Here is a 20,849-nt window from a genome sequence, read left to right as displayed (position 1 = left end):
CACACCAGGTGCCCCACTGGCCTCACCCTAGTGCCAGCCCTGCTGGAGATCATTTCCTGGAGCTTGCTCTCTATGATAGGGACAATGAAAAGCCATGTTTTGAAGGGTGACGGAGGTGGATGTCATGATAGTATTTGTGCTTTGCAAAGTTCTCCCTGGCTATCCAGACAAGGAAGATGCTAGCCAAGAAGATCCAGTGTGGACAGCTGATGGTGCTTATATAAGAAGCAAGTGCCTGGTTGGGAATCCAGATCATTCACTGCTCCAGAGGATTCTGGAGTGTTACAAAGGGGATATGTTCCCTCTGGGAAAACTTGCCCAAATATGCTTCAGCGGCCCACAGCCAGCTCTCACAGCCCATTCAGACTTTAAGAACTTTCTCCTTGGACTTATGTAGCCCAGGATCCATGGGTACACAGCACCCCGGCACCTAAGCCAAGAGTGGTCCTGGGCAGCTAGAGAACCTCTGAAACCTGGTCCCAGCACCTGGACATTGATGGGGCACCATAACTGTCAGAAAAAGAGGGCAATGATGTGGAAATAGGAACAACAAAGGAAGCTCTAGGAACAACTCAGAATCCCAACAATTGTACCTAGGCCCACAGATCCCATGTCTGTGTGGGTGGAAATCTAAACTCTAGAGTTAGGAGGATTTTGGTTGCAAGTAACAAAAAATTCTATTCAATTTGGCCTAAAACAATGATTAATTATTCCACCTGACTAAAACATAGGGAAGATTTGGGGCACAGTTTAATTTAAAATACAGCTCCACTTCTTGGTGATTCTCTAAACTTTGGCTTCCTTGTACTGGCTTCATTCTTAGGCTAAATTTCTTACTGGTAATACAATAGTAACTGGTGTTACAATCTTTCTCATTCATATCAGGAAGAGATAGCACTCCTTCTTTCAATTATTGATCCAAATTTATAAACCTCAAAATGACTGGGCTCCCTCTGAATAAATCTTCACAGTCAGGTTAATTCCATTGGTCCTGTGTTGACTGAACCATTCATTGTGGCAAAGACATTGACCAACTCTATCCTCATCTTTCCCCACTCCTTATCCTTTTTACCTTGCTTTATTTTTACTCTATAGGTCTGATCATTTAGCTTATTATATACTTGTGTTTGTTTATATGTTGCCTATTTCCCATTAGAATAATATAAGTCCCATGGGGGTAGACACTTTGTTTTGTTCCCTGTGCCCAGAACTGTACCTGACATAAATAACTATTTGTTGGATGAATGGATGGATGGATGGGTAATCTGTAGTAGTGTGAGTGGTAAATGGCTATTGAGGAAGCAGAGGCATAGACTGCTCTTGCAGGAATGTTAGCTCTAAATGGAAGAAGAACAATAAGGCTGGGGAGACTGAAGGTGAACTTGAGGCAAGGTTTCTTTTTGTAAGAAGAGAGTTTTCTACACATTTATATGCTGAGGAAAAAGATTCAGAGAGGGGAGAGTTTGAAGTATGTACTGCACACTCCTAATGTAATGTAACCGGAGGAACAAATTGGCTTCCATCTCTTATTTCAAAAAACAAGGCAAGGCAATTTTAATCCTTATTGTATTTTCCTTGAGTGACATCTAGAATTAGGTCGGAAATACTAAATCTTTTCTAGCTCTGCTTCATCTAAAGATTATCATTTGTGTGGACCAGAGTTTCCAAAACTATTTTCTGTGAAAGAAAGACACAGATGTGGCTAAGTGATAAAGCTAACATATTCTTGGGTCAAACAACTTCTGAAAATAGGTTAAACAAAGTTAAAGATTTATTTTAAAGCAGAACTTCTCCAAGCCTTTAATATTCCAATGTGTAATATAATTCCCAAGGTAGAAAATATAGTTTACATCACTTTCCCAAACTTGTTAAATAAGAAAACACTTTTGTAAGTTAAAAAAAACTACTACTATATTGAGGAAATGCTAATATTCCATGGAACAGAGTGAGAAATTCTGGTTTTAGTCACATATTTGTTTTTTCCTTAGGAGCAAGGTACACCCTAGCTTGTGTTTAATGCTTTCTGTCGGGTCCAAAGGATCTGTATTATTATTGTGGCCACATATTCTTGATTTGATGTCAACTTCAATTACTTGGTCCATTGTCCCTCTAAGTACTTTAGAAACATTTCTGAATTTGTTGTCCAATTTTTGATTCAGAAAACACATTCACAACATGTATTTAAAAAAATAGTTCAGTCAATCAAGAGAACATGGTTTTCAACAGTTAAGAAATTGTTTCTGCTGTTTATTAAAAGTCATCAGATAACTGAGATGAGAGAAAGTAAGGCACAAAAGGCAGCTCAGAGAAGTGTAGAAGTGTAGGTTACAGTTTTCGTCTGTTTCCTAATAACTATGTGATATTACTGAAAATATTTAACATCCCCAAGCCCCAGTTTCTATAGCCACAGAAAACACAAAATCACTAATACCTTTGCTCACCTAAAACTAATACAGAATTATAAATCAACTATAATTAAAAAATTTAAAATTAAAAAAAATTAATAACAAAAATAATACTACCTTTGCTACTCCTCAATCATCATGAGGATCCTTCAGATCTGTGCAAAAATGCTACCTCATCAGTGAGCCTTTTCCTGACCATACCCTTTAAAGAGTGAACCATCCCCTGCCCTGACCCCTGGCCCTGATCCCCCTCCCAGCTTGATTGCTCTTTTTAATGCCTGTCATCATCTGACATTATTTTTTTCTGGTAAGAATATTTAACATGAGATCTACCCTCAACAAATTTTTAGTGTACAATATAGTATTGTTAACCCTAGGCACACTGTTGTACAGGTCTCTAGAATTAATTCACCTTGTGTAACTGAAACTTTACACCCATGCAATAGCAACTCCTTATTCCCCCTCCCCACTCAACCCCTGGAAACCACCACTCTACTTTCCATTTCTAAGAGTTGGGCTATTTTTAGATATCTCAGATAAGTGGAATCACGCAGTATTTGTCCTTCTGTGACTGGCTTATTTCATTCAGCATGGTGTCCTCCAGATCATCCATGACGTTGCATATGACAGTATTTCCTTCTTTCTTATGGATGAATAATGTTCCATTGTATATGTATACCATATTTCCTTCACACATTCATCTATCAATGGACACATGTTGTTTCCATATCTTGGCTATGATTAATAATGCTGCAGGGAACATAAGAGTGCTACCTGTTTGAAATCCTGATTTAAGTTCTTTGGAATACATACCCAGAAATGGGATGACTGCATCATATGGTAGTTCTATTTTTAATTTTTTGAGGAATTTCCATACTGATTTCCAAAGTGACTACACCATTTTGCACTCCCACCAAAAGGGTACAAACCTTCCAATTTCTCCACATCCTCACCAGCACTTGTTATCTCTTGTATTGTTTTGTTTTGTTTTGTTGATAATAGCCATCCTAACAGGTATAAGGTGATATCTCACTGTGATTTTGATTTGCATTTCCTGATGATGGGCAATGTCGAGCACCTTTTCAAGTACCTATTGCCCATTTGTATGTCTTATTTGGAGAAACATCTATTCAAGTTCTTTGCCCATTTTTAAATCAAATTATTTGGGGGTTTTTGCTATTGAGTTGTGTGAGTTCTTTATATATTTTGGAAATTAACCTCTTATCAGATATATGCCTTGCAAATGTTTTCTCCCATTCGATAGGTTGCCTTTATATTTACTTCTTTATTTGTTTATTGTTCATATCCCCCCAATTAGAATGATATTTTCATCTATTTAACCTTTAAAACAGACCCTGACAAATAACAAGTAAAACAAATCAATATTTGTTGGCTAAATAAAATTTTTAAGTGATCAAATTTGTGGAAACGCTTGGAAAGTGATATTAGATTCAATCAGCAGAATTGGAAATACAGTTGACCTTTGAGCAACACAGGTTTGAATTGCATGGGTCTGCTTACATGTGGTTTTTTTTCAGTAGTAAATACTGAAGTACTACAGGATCCCACACTTGGTTGAATCTGCAGATGTGAAACTGCATATACCAAGGAAATGTGGTTACGGAGATACAGCAAATTTGGAGGGCCAACTACAATATAATATGGGGATTGTCCACTCTGCAGGAGGGTCAGCGCCCTTAACTCCACCCCCACCCCTATGCTGTTCAAGGGTCAACTGCAATATCAATGAAATCAGGTACATATGAAAGTTCAGTATATATTTATAGCCAATCAATCATTGATAACACTGGGAAACTAACTGATAGGAAATAGTCATTGTGGGATACTGTGGCCACAGAAGAATCCGTAGACCCAAGGGGATCATGAAGAAAATATAAAATTGGGTGGGAAATGGAAGAATAAAGAGGGCATTGCAGCTGGACAAAGCAGCATATACAAGATCATGAAAGCAGAATAAGCTTGCCTTATAGGGGGGCTTTTTAAAAAATGGACTAGTCTTCAAGGGAAGAATACATTTCAAGGACTAGTGAGAGATGGATTTGTAAACTCATTCAGTCACTTATTCAACAGATGCTTATTGAGTACCTACTACATGCTGGATTTGAGTGAGGACTGGTGATAGTTGAGGGCCTGAGGAAGGACTCTTTGAACATCAGACTAACAATTTGGAAGATGCTTGTGCTATCCCATGGGGTTATTATTATTTTCAAGGTTAACAAAAGAGTGTACTCAGGGTGCTCTGTAAGCCATTATATTCCATGATGATATACATCTCTATTGTTACCCAGCTGGAGACTGATGTGGTGAAAACCTCATGTTAGACCATACATTTAACCAGGTGGTCATAGACAGTATATTTCTGAAGATCATATGGTATTTCAGAATTTAGAAAGCATGGTTGTGGGGAAAGTAGAAAAGCCATAAAATAGATTAAGCACCATCAATCAACAGACCTGTTTCACGCTTTAAGAAGAGAAACTGCTAGAATTAAGTGATAAACTCAGTCTTTCCCAGAATGGATCCAGACCTTTAAAAAAACTGTTCTGAAACTAATAAAACATTCTTCTGTTACCTCATTTAGAAGTTGCTGGGTGGAAAATTACAAGTGACTAAAGGAAACTGATCACTGTCTATAAGATCCAACATCTACTAGAAAAATAGAGAAAAAGCAAACCTACACCGTGTGCCTCAATGCACTCTTCTGCCACAAATTAACCAGTTTAACAGCAAGAATCGTTTTTCTCAAAACATCTCATTACTTTTATCCTCAAAGAACTGATCATGCCTCTTTCATTCTGACAAACTTGTCAAAACCTTTGCTACATGTAATGGAAAATGCCTCATTAATTCATTCCTGTGAGTTTTGAGCCCCTACTATGTGCTAGGCTCTCACTAAAGGTTGGCAGAACAAAGAACAATAAGGCATAACCCCTCCTCTTAATGAGCTTTGATTCGGTGAGAGAGTTAGACAAGGGAGTCAAAGGTTGCAGTTTGCTGTGATAAGTGACATTGTATTTGGCAGGTATTGTGGCAGCAAGAAGAATCCAGGGGAGGAATCTAACAAGGCTAAGGATGGGAGTAAGAATATGAGATAGATAGGTAAGCTCACAAACTATTTGGACAAGACCTCTGTTCTCATGAAGATGGCCAGGCATGTCATCTGGAAGGAAGGGACACTTGAGCTAAGACCTGAATGAGAGGAGTCGGCTGTGCAAAGAACTGGAGAAGAACATTCCAGGGAGAGGAAGTAGCAAGTGCAAAGGCCCCAGACAGTGAACTTGGATGTTTCAGAAACAGAAAGATCAGAAAAGAGATGAAATCAATGAGTTCATGTAGGACTTTCTACACCAGATAATAAGATTTATTCTCAGTGCAAGGGAAGCCACTAAAAAGTATCAAACAAGAAGGGATATGCTTTGATTACAGTTTTTAAGTTTTCTCTGGAAGCTATGTTGAGGCTAGATTCAGGGGCAGGAAGTGGGTGGAGACATTGAGACCAGTAAGATGTGAGGCTTTTGCAGAGACGCCAGTGTATACCAATGGGGAAGGAGAAGCAGAAGGACTGGGGATGTATTTGGGAGACAGAACTGAAAGGCCATGCTGGTGAATTTGGTTTGGGTATGGGAGAAGAGAAGAAATCAAAGATAACCCTAGATTGTTGGATTTAGCAGTTGAGTATGTGCTAATTTATCATATCATAATAATAACTCATGCTTTATTGTTTTTATTATGCCCCAGTCACAGTTCTAACCACTTTACATATTACCTCATTTAATTCTTACAAACAACACTACAAAATAGATACTATGACCATCACCCCTATTATACAGATAAGGGAAGGGAAGAATAGAGAGATTAAGCTTTTAAATTTCAGCCTATGTTTGAACCCAGGCTCTACTTATTCCAGAATTTGTGTGCTTAACCATGACATTATTCTATCTTGTATTTCCAAGTTGCTGAAGACTAGAGGTTGGATGGATTTTAGAAGGTGAAACAAAATTTCTGTTTCTGACATATTATGTTTTAGATGCCTTACATGGAAATGTCAGGTACAGAGTTGGATGGGTGAGTACGGAAGTCAGGGGACAGGTCAAGCTGGAGACATTAATGGAGTCAACAGCACACAGATAGTACTTAAAGCCATGGGGTTGAATTGGATATATCTAATAGCAATCTCCAATACAGTTTAAAAGAACCCCCAAACCAAGTCCTGGGGTCCTCTAATTTGTAGTTTTCAGAAAGAAACTCACTTGAAAGACTGAGAAGCAGCATTCAAGCAAAGTAGAAAGAAACTCAGAGGAACACGGATTCCCAGAAACTGAGAGATTAAAGTATTGGCTTGTTCTCAGCCAAGCTCTGTCCTCATGGTGGCAACATGGATGCAGCGGTTCAGCCTATAGCCTTTCAAGCTTAAGACTCATAGGAAAGAGAGACTCTTCCCAGGAAGCAAGTCCTGGGATTCTGTCTGACTGGACCTTCTTAAATCATGGGCCCATTTCTCGCTGCAACTAGGGAGCTTGAAGGTAGGGTCCCATTCATGATATATGGATGAAAAGCTGGGATTCCATCATCCACTGTAGCTTGTAATTTGCGTGAAACTATCACCAGAATTTTGAAAATTACCATGGATGTAAAGTATTAGAGAGACCTGATTTCTATGAAGAGAATTCTTTCTCACCTGTTCCAAAGAATCTCAAAAGATATTTTTACCATACGAAGGCTGCCCACACTCATGGTTGGCCATATCTAACCCTCAAATATGCCTTCTCAGTCTATGCCGCTCTAAGCCTCATCTCAAGTGGGCAGGACTCAACCATAAATGATATGGGTAAATGGAAAATAGAAAATCACCAGAGCCTCATTTCATGTCAACTGCTTTGCAAAGAGTTCTATTTAAAGGAAATGTAACCACATGGTTGGGAAGCCATTTCACCCACTCTCTTGCAAGAGTTTCTATCATAGAAGAGTTTCTGTCATAGAAAGTGAGGTTAGGAACCAGCCATGGTTAGGATTTTCAACATCCTTAGCAACAAGGTTTTCAGTTTTCTTCCTTTTCTCTCTGAATGCACCGTTCACTTTCTCACTCACTTATTCATTCAACAACAGTTTATCGAGCACCTACTTGGATAAGGCACCATTTAAGTACCGGAGACACAACAGTAAATGAATCATGCAAAAATCCCTCCTGTCATGAAACTTAAATTCTAGTAGAGGGAGACAGGTGACACTAAGCAAAAATAATATGTAAGTAAGTTATATAAGAGTGTACTATGGAGAGGGGGAAAAAGGGATGTGGAGGGCTATGGTAGGAGGTGTGAAATTTAAAGAGGCTGGCCACCTCTCTTAGACACTTTTTTTCTGTACCAACTACTTTTACTTAGGAAGAATTTTTTCCTAACTATTAAAAACATAAAACCAGTGATGCATGAACACGTTTCATGGAGGGGGAAGCATGGGGCCCTGGAGGACCCCAGTTTACTAGCCCTGGTTTTCAAAGGCTTCTGGGAGTGCAGGGATCAGAGTTCATTCTTGGGAAAGTGGAGCCAGCATGACTCATCCCAAATCAGCTGGCACAATGGGCTGTCTTGTTTTGGGGGGTGGGGAGCAGATGGAATTGGGCGAAGCTTTGGACAGGAGCTGAAAAAGCAAGCTGGGGGAGTTCCTTACGCCTGGAGGACTCTGAGTCCCCACCTCTACCCTCCCACAGCAAATGCAGACACCTACATTTAACGGCTGGGCTTTTCCCTCTCCCTTGCACACCCAGAGCAGCAGAGGGATGGGGTGATGCACTCCCCAGTCTCAGCTGGGGCACACAGACAAAAGCCATCCACACTGCAGTCTCTTGCTGACAATGCGGACTTTGTCAGGGTAGAGAGGAAGCACAATATATTATCCAGGGCATGCGTCTACTAAATTATTTGAAATGTTAAAACCAATTAAAAGGTATTATTTTTAGTTAGGTTTGGGTAAGACTTCAAACTTATTATTGAATAAATGACCTGACATTTGGTGGGTAAGTATCACAGAAAAAGAAAATGTAAATGGAGTATATATAGGAAAAGATGATCTATTGAACAAGTTGTCAGAGGCATGCAAACTAAAACAATGTGATGCCATTATCAACCATCAGGCTGGCAAAAATGGAAAAGTATTGATGATATCCGGTGCTAGCAAAAATGTGGGAGAAATTAACAATGGAAGAGTGGTGGGGGAAATTTGCGGGTATTTAACGTATATTCTGACCCCACAATCTTGCTTTTAGAAAGTATTCCTGTAAAACTAAAAGCACAGACCAGGATATACATACAAGGATGCTTGTCACAGCCTGTTTTATATGGACAAAAAAATGAAACAACAAACTGGAATGGTTGAATCAATTATGCTGTACTCATTCCATGGAAGATTTTGTAGCTAATTAAAATGAACTTATAGGGCTTCCCTGGTGGCGCAGTGGTTGAGAGTCCGCCTGCTGATGCAGGGGACACAGGTTCGTGCCCCGGTCTGGGAGGATCCCACATGCCGTGGAGCGGCTGGGCCCATGGGCCATGGCCATTGAGCCTGCGCGTCTGGAGCCTGTGATCCGCAATGGGAGAGGCCACAACAGTGAGAGGCCCATATACCGAAAAAAATAATAATAATAAAATGAACTTATATATAATATATACATACTTGGAAAGACATCCCTGCTGTGTTAAGTGGAAAGAGCTAGTTAAAATGTAGAATAAATGGTGTGATACCATTTTTATTTCTAAAAAAGGGGAAGATGTGTGTGTGTGTGTACATAATATGTATTATTGTTGTTGCTGATGAAAATAGAAATATTGTGGGAAGAGCTCTAGCAAACCATCACCATTGGCTCACTTGGGAAGGTGGTGATACAGAGGTAGAACCATATAATTGTTTTTTCTTTATATGCCTTGATAGTATTTCAGTAATGAGCCAAGATCGCAGCCGCCAGCAGCAGCAGTGTTCACAGGGCTGCATGGTCCCCAGTACATCTGCCACCAGTGTCCCCACGGTGAACAGCAGCCGCTCCTCTCCCTCTCCAGGAGAATCCCCAAGACCAGCAGGCAGGTCTAACCCAGGCTCCTATCAAATTGCTGCTTTTTCCCTGTGTCCTAGTGTGCATGAGGCTTTGTGTGTGCCCTTTGAGAGCAAAGTTTCTATTTCCCCCAGTCCTATGTCAGGCTCCTGCAGTTAAGCCCCACTGGCCTTCAAAGCCAAATGCTCTGGGGGCTTGTCTTCCTGGTGCCAGACCCCCAGGCTGGGGAGCCTGACATGGGGCTCAGAACTCTCATTCCTGTGGGAGAACCTCTGCAATATAATTATTCTCCAGTTTGTGGGTTGCCCATCTTGGGGGTGGGTATGGGATTTGATTATATCATGAGTCTGCCCCTCCTACCCATCTCATTGTGGTTCCTTCTTTATGTCTTTAGTTGCAGGAGATCTTTTCTGGTAGGTTCCAATCTTTTTCATCAATGGTGGTTCTGCAGATAGGTGTGATTTTGGTGTGTTCGTGAGAGGAGATGAGCTCAGGGTCTTTCTACTCTGCCATCTTGGCTGCTCTCTACTCTTCACCTTGAATTTAATTTTTCCGCAAATTGATTTTATTGACTGTTTCCAGGAAGTGGGATACTCCCATGTCATAGTCGTGTGACTTTTTTTTAATGGATGACCCAAGGCTTTCCTCTGCAATAAAAATGAGGCTGTTACCGTTGTTGTTTTTTTTTTTTTTTTGGTACGCGGGCCTCTCACTGTTGTGGCCTCTCCCCTTAAGGAGCACAGGCTGTGGACGCACAGGCTCAGCGGCCATGGCTCATGGGCCCAGCCGCTCCGTGGCATATGGGATCTTCCCGGACTGGGGCATGAACCCATGTCCCCTGCATTGGCAGGTGGACTCTCAACCACTGCGCCACCAGGGAAGCCCTGGAATTCCTCTTAACAGGAACTCAGACCAAGGTTTTTGTTTCATGGGATAAAATTTCCAAGATGTACTTAACGCTGTTCTTCCTAAACCCAGGCCTCCTGCAGCAGCAATTTCTTCCAGGTCCTATTTTTATAATTTTTAAAAACCCTAATAAGGTGTAAAAGAGGAAAGCAAGAGGATGACGCCAAGAAAACATGGCCCCAAGAACTCAACAAGGATTCATTATGAACAATTGCGGATTCAACTGGAAGAGAGTAAGTTTTAACTATTGTAAGCACACAAAACCATGCCATTTGAGAACAGGTGGGAAAACGAAGCTGTTTACTGGAGAAGAGATTAGGTGGCAGAAGATGATGAAGCTGAGATGGAAACAAAAGGAAATGATGGATGTCTGCAAATATTTAATGTGTGGCTGCATCACCTGATATCCATTCTCCCACCACTCACAGTATGGAACCCTCAGTTTTTAGCTGGATGCATGGCTACCCCAAATAAAGGCTGCATTTTCCACCTTCTTTGCAGCTGGGTGTGACTCTAAGTTCTGGCCCTGGTCTGTGCACACACAGGGTGTATGTAACTTCCAGCTTGAACATTTGAGTCTCCCCTCCCCCAACATACCTCCTAAGTAACCCACCTGTCCTATGGAAGATGGGTCACAATTACCATAAACCCCAAGTTTTGGAACTAGGAAAAATATATGACAAATTTCAGGAGGATAGATTTCAGATCAATATAAATGATTGTCTGGTAGGCAAGATTATTTGGAGAGAGAGGGAACTTTTCCAGAAGGTAGTCTTCCTTAATTGTAAGTGGTCAAGCATATGGGAACACTGTTATAAAGAAGGTTCCAGTATAACATGCAAAGTTGACAATGCGCTCTTATTGTTCCTTTCAAATTATGAGATTCTATGCTCCTATGAAGTCCAAATTTCAAGGCATTTCTCTGTTGGCCCAAAGGAGATACTAGAATCTCACTGAAGTTTATTTTTCTGAGTCCTGGTTAACTACAAATCCGTAGAAAATGTAAAACCCAGGCTTCCCTGGTGGCTCAGTGGTTGAGAGTCTGCCTGCCGATTCAGGGGACACGAGTTCGTGCCCCGGTCCGGGAAGATCCCACATGCCGCGGAGTGGCTGGGTCCGTGAGCCATGGCTGCTGAGCCTGCGCGTCCGGAGCCTGTGCTCCGCAGCGGGAGAGGCCACAACAGTGAGAGGCCCGCGTACCGCAAAAAAAAAAAAAAAAAAAAAAGAAAGAAAATGTAAAACCCTAGAGTCATCCTAGGCTATTTCCTCAGCACCAATCCCTCCTCAACCAGTTGGTCACTGAGTTTTATCAGTTTTATCTCCTAAATATCTCCCAAATCTATTTCCCTTCTCCAGCCTCACAGCCACTGTTTTTTTTCCATCGTTCCATTCCAAAAATACTTCCTGAATGCTTGCTATATGACAGCACCATGCTAAGCACTGAGGACATGATGCTGAATACGACTTAGTCTGTGTCTTCGAGGAAGAGATAAGGAAGCAAATAGAAAGTTACAATACGATGTGGTAAATGTTATGCTGTGCAAGAGACATAGAACACAGCCTGGGAGTCGGGGCTGGGAGGAGGGATCTAGGAAGGCTTCCTGGAAGAGGCAACACCTGAGCAGAGTCTTCAAGGCTAAATTACCTCAAACTTCACCTCCTTAGTGCAGTGTGTCCGACCTCCACCCCACTGCACCTTCTACGTAGCTCCATTATTGATTATATTCTACCGTGTGATTGTTTACCTTCCTATCTCCCTTCCTAGATCCTAAATTGCTAAAAGAAACTATGAGTTTTATTGATAATTATGACCTCAGCCATGACCACGCGACTAGCAGATACGAAGCATTCAGTAAATGTTTACAGAATTGATTGGTTTTCATTTTAGCTTTTAGTGAACAACTCTTAGTCTTAGTGAAGGAATCGATCCTCCTGACTTCTTAGGGTGTGTGGTAATCCACAGCACAGTTCTGCATCTGCTTTTGAGAGTTTCTGCTGCTCCTTCCCCTCAGCCTGACTGAGCTTTCGCTTTTTGTTCCTTCCACCGTGTGTAACCTCTCGAGAAGCCTCCTTAACTGTGACTCCCATAGCTTCCCTCCCTGGCAAGCTGTGTGGACCATGGCTACCTGGACAGAGACTGCTCTCCTGGAGGGCTGACAGGACAGGAGCAGGGCTGTACTGCTATCCCAGCATCCCCTGTGGAGAGCCATAGTCATCGGCCCCATGGAATGACTGACTGGGTGAGCGTGCTTTCATACCTCCATCTCTGGAAACAATGACAGGAGCTCTGAAACCTGTTTGAAACCTGAACATCGTGGCTTGACTTCTTCTAAACTGGTCTCTGTGGGTAGGTTAAAATGATCAAGTTCGAATTTCCAACTATTTCTCTAAGTTGGACCAGAATGAGGCAGTGGAAATTCATTACAATGCAGTGTTTCCCAATGTCTGAAGCACACTCCACCTGGGTTTTGCAAGATGATTCTACGTGGTACACTTATGAACATGTTTTCATTGAGAACATATTTGTTTAAGAACTATTTGAATAGTCATATATGTATTTACAGTTACCTCTTATTTGGGGCAAGTAAAAAAGTATGCTGATTTAAATTCTTGGTTAATGTAAATAATAACATAGATGTTCTTAGAGGACTTGGGTTGGAAAGCATTGTTATATCACAGTCTTCAAGCTTCATGCCAACCAGATTGGCAAGATTATGGCAGCAGAAATGCCAGAGTTGAAAGAAACCTTGGAGGCTATCTAATCCAATTTACTACTTTATTCACTTAACAAATGTATATTGGGCACTTACCATGTATAAGGAGCAGAACTGCAGTGAATCCGAGAGGGACAGTCTAGAGGGAGAAACATATTAAATCTACAGAAGAATTATAATTATGACAGGTTCTGTGAAGAAGTAAAGAGTGTATGAGACCATTAACAACAGGATGATGTTTCAATAAAATTGTAAAGGTTCAGGATAAATGAAGCAGGCAGAGTAGCTCGGGGTAGTAGGGGCAGGTGGTGGGAGAGAAGAGGGTGTGTGAGGTCCTTTGGGGGCACGTGTCTGGAGTAAAGAAAGACCTCAGTCCCCCACTCTGCAGGTATCTGTACAGACCACCTGTGGTAGCTAATTTCAATCAGGATCCATCCAGAAACGGAGGCCCAGGAAGTGAATTAGCCTGACATTGGTCACATGTCCTAAGAGCAGCAGGGCCAAAGCCTCAGTCCATTCTCTCAAGAGCTCACACATTCACCATGTGCTGATGTAGTGCCCTGCATTCAGACCCTGATCTGGATGCTGGGGGCCCCCCAGAGAACAGAACAGACAAAAGTCCTGTCTCACAGAGCCTATATTCTGACATGGCGGAGACAGTCAATAAACAAACAAGTCAGTACAAGCACGCCAGTGCGAGAGAAGTGTTTTAGAGAAAAGTGATGAGGGAGGAGGTTGATGATTTGTATGGATGATCTGGAGGAAGTTGGGACTATCGGGTCTCTGGACCACACTGAGGGCTGTGTCCACCACTCCAGACTACTCACTGGTACTCAGGCTCGTTCTGCTCTCCCTGTGTTAGGAGGAGATTCAATGCCCTTAACTCTAATTATATGCAGTCAGACAAAACATTTTAATAGGAAACATAGTCTCCTAGGTATGATTCAGGAAGGATCTGCTAGAAGGAATCTCCCCCTATGAATGCTGAATGGCTTGGGGATTATAGAGCATCTCGTGGGTGTTTGGGGGTATGCCGCCATTTCCCAAAATGCAGCCATCTCTGGCTCTGGTAAAGCCCAGAGTGGGACCTGTAATCAGAGGGAAGCTTTCACCCAGAGCCCACAGTGACCCCACCAAACACGGTTTCCTCCCTGTGCACAAGGACAACAGCTTCTTCCTTCTTAACTGCCTTTTCAGAATACCAGTCTTTACTCAAACACACTAGGACCACACTTTTTCCTTTGATATCTGAAAAAAGTTTGTGAATAGGCACCAGCACGTGGATGTTGGTTTTCTGCTCGGTGATGATGTTTAAATTCCTATTGTGCTTCAGCAGCCTTTTGACTCTTCTGGGCAAACAGAAGAATTTGGGAAACAGTTCAACAAATAAAAATGATGAATTCAATCACCCCAAAGTACTGTGGAACACAGATAAAATTTTATCCCTAAGGACCTAAAGTTGGCAAATGAACATTTCACAGCCCCTCTAATACCCGGCGTCCCTAAGTAATGGAACACCTAAGAATGCTTTGTAACCAAGATGGAGACTCCCAGCTCACAAACCCAGCTGTGAAGGTGCCTGATCCTGGAAACCACCGAGGGCCCTGCAAGTGGGGCAATGAGAGGCCGTGGGTGCACCACTTCCTCTCAGGTCCAGGGGAGAGCCAGGGGGTAGATTCCTGATCCCCAAGATGCCAGCCCTTCCAAATGTTTCTCAACAAAGAAGGCTGCCCCATTACTGATGGCCTAGGAACCTGCACTGGGAAGCCCTAAATCAACAGCACGAAAAGAAGACAGAGTCCCCCAGTCTCCCCATCGCCAATCCCCTCCACTCACCACACCTTTCCCTGCCTGTGGATTTGTCTAACAATGAGGTCCCCAGTAGGATAAGACATGGGGCCATGGAGTGTTGATGGGGAAGGCAGAATGGAGAAGGGGCGGAGAACAAAGAGGTAATTTTGGACTATGAGATAAACCAAGAGAGGATAGTCCCAGGTGAACAGACTAATGACCATGGGATTGAAAAGAAGAATTGGATGGTGGGAAAGCAAGGTAGAGAGGAGGTTCCAAGGATGAAATCCACAAAGGCCTTCAGGAAGCCCCGCCTATTCAGATCACAAAACACCAAGTCCTGGTGTTGTCTGTGCGCAGCAGAGGCACAATGGGTGCTTTGTGGAAGCAAATTGGCCATCACACAAATTGCTGTCTGAAACTGCCCATGCCTACAATGCCGAGGCAGGATCCGTTTAATGCAAAACAATGGTCAGGCAATATGACTCATTCAAACGAAGGGCTAGCTGTGTGCGTAAGGTTTTTAGATAGGAAGGAAAGTTTCCTGTGGTGAACTCTGAGCTGCCATTCAGACTTCTATTTGGCCTCTACCAACTTTCTTAATTGTATGGCACCCGGAAGGAACATAATCATGCTTCGGCATCATTTCAACTTGGTTCATTGTAGTCTGTGTAGCTTGGGTTATCTGTCAAAGGCATTTCTAGTAAACCATTCCAAGCAGTTAGTTTACATGTGTGTCCTATTTGATCTGATCTGGTAGTTACCCATTGTACTCAATGAAATTCTAACATACTGTCCTAAAAAGCACATCCAGGAGAAAGAAACACAGCTTATTTCATTAAAATCAAAATCTATTAGGGGCTAAGTTCACACTGGGCATAATTAATAATTATCAAGCCCTTAAGCAGACAATAATCATATACACAGCATCTATGTAAGTCTCAATAACATTATATTGTATCCCAGAAATCTGTCATTTTCTATGCACAAATATTACATGATTTAATTCTGGTTATACACCTTTAGATTAAACTCATGCAATGCACTTGGGAATGACAAAACATGTTCAGGATGAAAACATTCTTTGAAAATACAGAAAATGTGCATATTAGTGACAATTTACTTACCTCCAAAATTTTATTACATTAAATTCCTCTAGTCTATTCTTAATCATCTAATTTGCTGTTAGTACTATGTATAAAATTTTAAAAAGGAAATACACTGCTTTAAATTGATTTCTGGTTGTTCTCATTATATTTCAAAATAACAGTCAAATCAATCCACTTGGCTTCTTGCATTACTTAATGCTTTCCAGGAAATGTTTAATCCAGGAAAGAAGAATATCCAGTTCACTGATGGCTTTGTAGATTCCTTTCTTTCCAATCTGCGAATAAAGTGGAAATATTAGAAGCAGAAATATTTCACATTTTAAAAAACAAAGCATTCAAAGACAAGAATTTGGAATACTTACCTCATAAAATTTTCTTTTCATCCTGGTAATGGATTTCATTTCTCTAGCTGATGAAGCACAGGAAATCTAAGAAATCAGAAGTAAATACAGAAAATATTGTTGAAAAAGAGCTAATAATACTCACTCTTCCATTCACTCAACCAACAATTTTTGAGCAGGCATAATGTGCTGGGCATGATATACACTGGCAAATATATAGTACCTTGTCTCTGTCCTCACAGAGCTTATAGTTTCATGGGGGAGAGAGATGATAAATAAGAAAACAAATGAAAAATTAAACTTTCCAAATTACAATTAAAGCTGTGTTTGTAATGCAAAAATTCTATGATAGAAATTTATAGCTGCTTTCAATTGGGTGGTCAGAGATGGTTCTTTCAAGGAATGACATTTAAATTAAGATCTGGAATAGGAGAAGGAGCCAGCTATATGAGGAAGTGAAGAAAGAAAATAGGGGTTTGGGGAGGATGCACAGGAGAGAATAACTGAGGTAACCTGAGTGAAAAGTGTGCAAATGTCCTGAGGCAGGAAAGACCTAGTGCTTTCCAGAAACTGAAAGAAATAAAGCATGGCTGGAGCAAGAGAGATATGGGAAGCATAGGAGATGTGAGAATGACAAGAAAAATATTTACTTTTTGAAAAATCACCCTGGCTGTTATATACATTGCACAGTACAATATTCAGGTGTTGATTGCCAGGAGAAAGCACCAAGAAATTAATATTAGTTTCTAAATTAGGAGGAGGAGCAAACTAATGTCTTGAGAAGATGGCTTGTACCTTGGCAGGGGGGAAACTGCCAGTCTCCTTTGAGGAGGTGAATTTTCAAACCCCATCTGAGCACAAGAATTGCTTAGGAGTCAAGTAGGAGGAAATTCTTCATCATCCTTTTTTCTCCCACAAATTTCCATAAGGTTAAATAGAGAAAAGGGAAGGGAAGAAAAAAGTGAAAGTGTCTAATTTATCTACTTAGCTTTTACTCATAAAACCTTAGCGCTGGAATTGACCAAGGACATTATATGGTTCAATTCTTCTCAATTTACATAAAAGGAAACCAAGGCCCAAGTTGTCCCAGGATGTCCTGACCTCGTGATGAAATAGTGTCAGTGCATCAATCAAGATAATACATAATTAAAACTAGAGAAATGGAAGCAGCTAAATGACAACACCTATTAAAACAAATAAAACACGGCCAACATCAACCCACTGGTCCCTTTAGACCAGAACACAGAGGAAAAGAGGGGACAGGGGAGGGACAACATTCAGGTCTTTCTCTTATCAAGAGAAAATAACTGAAATGATTTGATAGTTATCTCCTGAATGCTGTTGCAGGGGCCTAAAGGTGGTGATGTTGTCATGACCCTGCCCAAATGGGGACTCTACCTTCAGGTCGGACCCTGCGTAGGAAGAGATTCTTCTTGTGAAAGGGGCTTTCATGATGAGGCACAGAAGAGCTGCAGACACAGAATATTCGGGTGAAGGTTTAGTCTGCAGGACTCACAAGTGCTGGACCTCCCTGTGATAAGAGCCGTGAATTTTTTTTAACATCTTTATTGGAGTATAATTGCTTTACAATGGTGTGTTAGTTTCTGCTGTATAACAAAGTGAATCAGTTATATGTATACATATATCCCCATATCGTCTCCCTCCCACCCTCCCTATCCCACCCCTCTAGGTGGACACAAATCACCGAGCTGATCTCCCTGTGCTATGCGGCTGCTTCCCACTAGCTATCTGTTTTACATTTGGTAGTGTATATATGTCCATGCCACTCTCTCATTTCGTCTCAGCTTCCCCTCCCCCCCTCCCCGGGTCCTCAAGTCCATTCTGTACATCTGCATCTTTATTCCTGTCCCTAGGTTCTTCAGAACCATTTTTTTTTTTAGATTCCATATATATGCGTTAGCATATGGTATTTGTTTTTCTCTTTCTGACTTACTTAGTTCTGTACGACAGACTCTAGGTCCATCCACCTCACTACAAATCACTCAGTTTTGTTCCTTTTTATGAGGAGTCGTGAATTAAGAGGACACTTCCTCCCACACCAGATCCTGTGAGGCAAAAACAATGCATGACAGATCCAGGACAATGGCAGCCAGTGTCAGAGCATACTGTCAGAAGGAATTCATTCCTTCATTAAACAAGCATTCATGAAGTGCCTACTCAGTGTCTGATCGTGTGCTAGGCACTCAAGACATAACAACGAGTGAAACAGAGTTAGTAAACAGAATAGTGGTGGACAGGAAAATCAACAAAATACAAGATCCGTATTAGAAGATAAAAAATCCAGCAGTTCCAGGAGCTTCCTTTTTATCCCAATTCCCCTTCATGTGACAACAGAACTACTAAGAAGATTGTTAGACAAAAATAATAGCAGTCAACATGTATTTTGTTAGTATTATGTATCAGGCACTGATCTGAAGGCTTTAGTTATATTAACTCATTCAGTCCTCACAACAACCCTATGAGGTAAGCACTATTTTTATCCTCATTTTATAGATTAGGAAAGCGAAGCATAGAAGTTAAAATTCTGCCTATTTTCACATAGTAAGTGGCAGAGCTGAGATCTGAAGTATTCTGACTCCAGGGTCCAGGGGAGATGTTGGAAATGCCTCTAAAAGACTAAGCTGATAGGCAGAGAGAGAGAGGTTTCAACCTGAAAATGGACGATGTGATAATAAACAAAAGAAGAAATCCTCTGTGCGTTTGTGTGTGTGCGTGTGTTTCCCTTTGTTCATTTGTTTTTCAGATTGGAACTGCAAAAGCAAATTCTAGAAATACCAAGTCTAGTTCCAACCAAGTAGACTAGCTATGGAAAAAACTTAGAGAATTCTGCCCATTATATTTTAAATGGAGAGTTTGATTAGATGTTAAATCTTTCTAGTCAGAAATTATCTAATATAAATGTAATTGGCCCAAATCTTGGAACTGGGAAAACAAAGAGGACTTCACAAAGAGAATCAATACTTGCTAATTCCAATACACTCGATCAGAGTTCTTAGATGCAAAGATCAATCGCAAAGCACCAAATAAGCAAGTCACAGGGCACAATATCAAATATGCTTGTGTTGGGGTTTAAAGATTTCACATGGAAAATGGGATACCAAAGAAGTCAACCGAATTCTGGATGTTACAGAAGCTGACTATCATTAAGGCATTCCTGCTGACCAGGCCCTCTGCCCAGAGAACTTGGGTCTGCAGTGTCTCCCATAGCACGGTGGGAAGTACAAGAAAGGCTTCTGACTTCATCTAAGGTACAAGCTACCCTAAGAAGAGCAAGGGGAGTAGAAAAGGAGAAAAACAAGGTCGGGCAAACAAACAAACAAACAAACAAACAAAAAATCAAAACAAAAAAAATCACTTAACAGTGCCAGTGCTGCCACCAGAGCTCCACGGGTTTATGGGATGCTTTCTAGCACCTTGAGCTCCATTTACTATAAATGACTCCTAGTAAAGACCTGATGCAAGAGGTTTTCATTTTCCTCACTGTTGCAACTATGTCTGCAGACCCAGTAGGACAGCCTGATTTTACTGCTGTAATCTAGATTGCTTTGCTTGGAAGGAAGAATTTACGAAAGAATGATTTCCTTTACCTTATATTTCAGCGTATATAGTTCCATTTGCTGAAAACAGAATGCACAACCAAAGGGCAGCAGTTTTATTCTAAGAACGGCTGAATGATTTGACAAACTCAACCAAAGCAGACACGATCTAGACTAGAGGCAATTTATTAGTAGGGCTGGAATAACCAGAGACAGGTTCAAAAAAAAAAAAGAAGTGTGAGCTAGTCATGGAATAACAAACACAAGGCAACAGGCTAATAATCATTCATCATTAAATCAATACATTTTTATTGCATGCTTACTATACTCTAGGTATGCAATACTGTCTCTGCCCACATAGCAGAGATATATTTAATTTATAAAAGTAACTCTCATGGTGAAAATTGCCTTGGGGCACAAGGGATGGCTCATAATCTACTGACAGTGAAGCAAAATTACAATACTAAGTGATAAATACTGTGATTTAAAACAAACAAACAAACTGCTCTGGCGACAGAGCAGAGGCAAACCAACTGTGGGATGCCAGAAGACTTCCAGAAGGAGAAAACAAGTGAGTTGTATCTTGAAGAGTGACTAAGATGGAGTGGAAGAAGCAGAAAGAAGGGACAAGTAGGCAGAGGAGGCACAATGCTCCAAGGCTGGAGAGAGCAGAGATGATTTACACACCCTTTGGGTCTCAGCTGAAATCCTCAGATTCAATTATCTGTGATATGGTCCCCAACCTCTGGCCCTCAACGTCCTTTTGTTTGCTCCCTTCATGGCACCTATCACAATCTGAGAGTTGCTGAAACTGGCTGAGAGCATTCTCAAGGAGTTCTGTACAGAAAGAGATATTATCTATCAATTTTTGTTGAATCCCCAGCTTCTGGAATAGTGTTCAGCAATACTAGATACTCAGTAAGTGTTTCTTGAATGAATGAATCAATGAATGAAATGCAAGCA

The 20,849-nt window shown here is 41.2% G+C and overlaps 1 protein-coding gene across 1 annotated transcript in view; it reads right to left on the bottom strand.

Moving 5' to 3' along the window:
- Positions 1–16,176: 16,176 nt before the first annotated feature.
- IL26 (interleukin 26) overlaps positions 16,177–20,849 on the bottom strand; it is a 31,203-nt gene continuing 26,530 nt past the window's right edge. Inside the window, 2 exon segments of the mRNA XM_060113877.1 lie at positions 16,177–16,263; positions 16,351–16,416. Coding sequence (XP_059969860.1) covers positions 16,177–16,263; positions 16,351–16,416 — 153 coding nt within the window.

This window comes from Mesoplodon densirostris, chromosome 11 (genome assembly GCF_025265405.1).
Source record: "Mesoplodon densirostris isolate mMesDen1 chromosome 11, mMesDen1 primary haplotype, whole genome shotgun sequence".
Taxonomy (NCBI): domain Eukaryota; kingdom Metazoa; phylum Chordata; class Mammalia; order Artiodactyla; family Ziphiidae; genus Mesoplodon; species Mesoplodon densirostris.
This window is presented reverse-complemented; position numbering and strand designations above follow the sequence as displayed.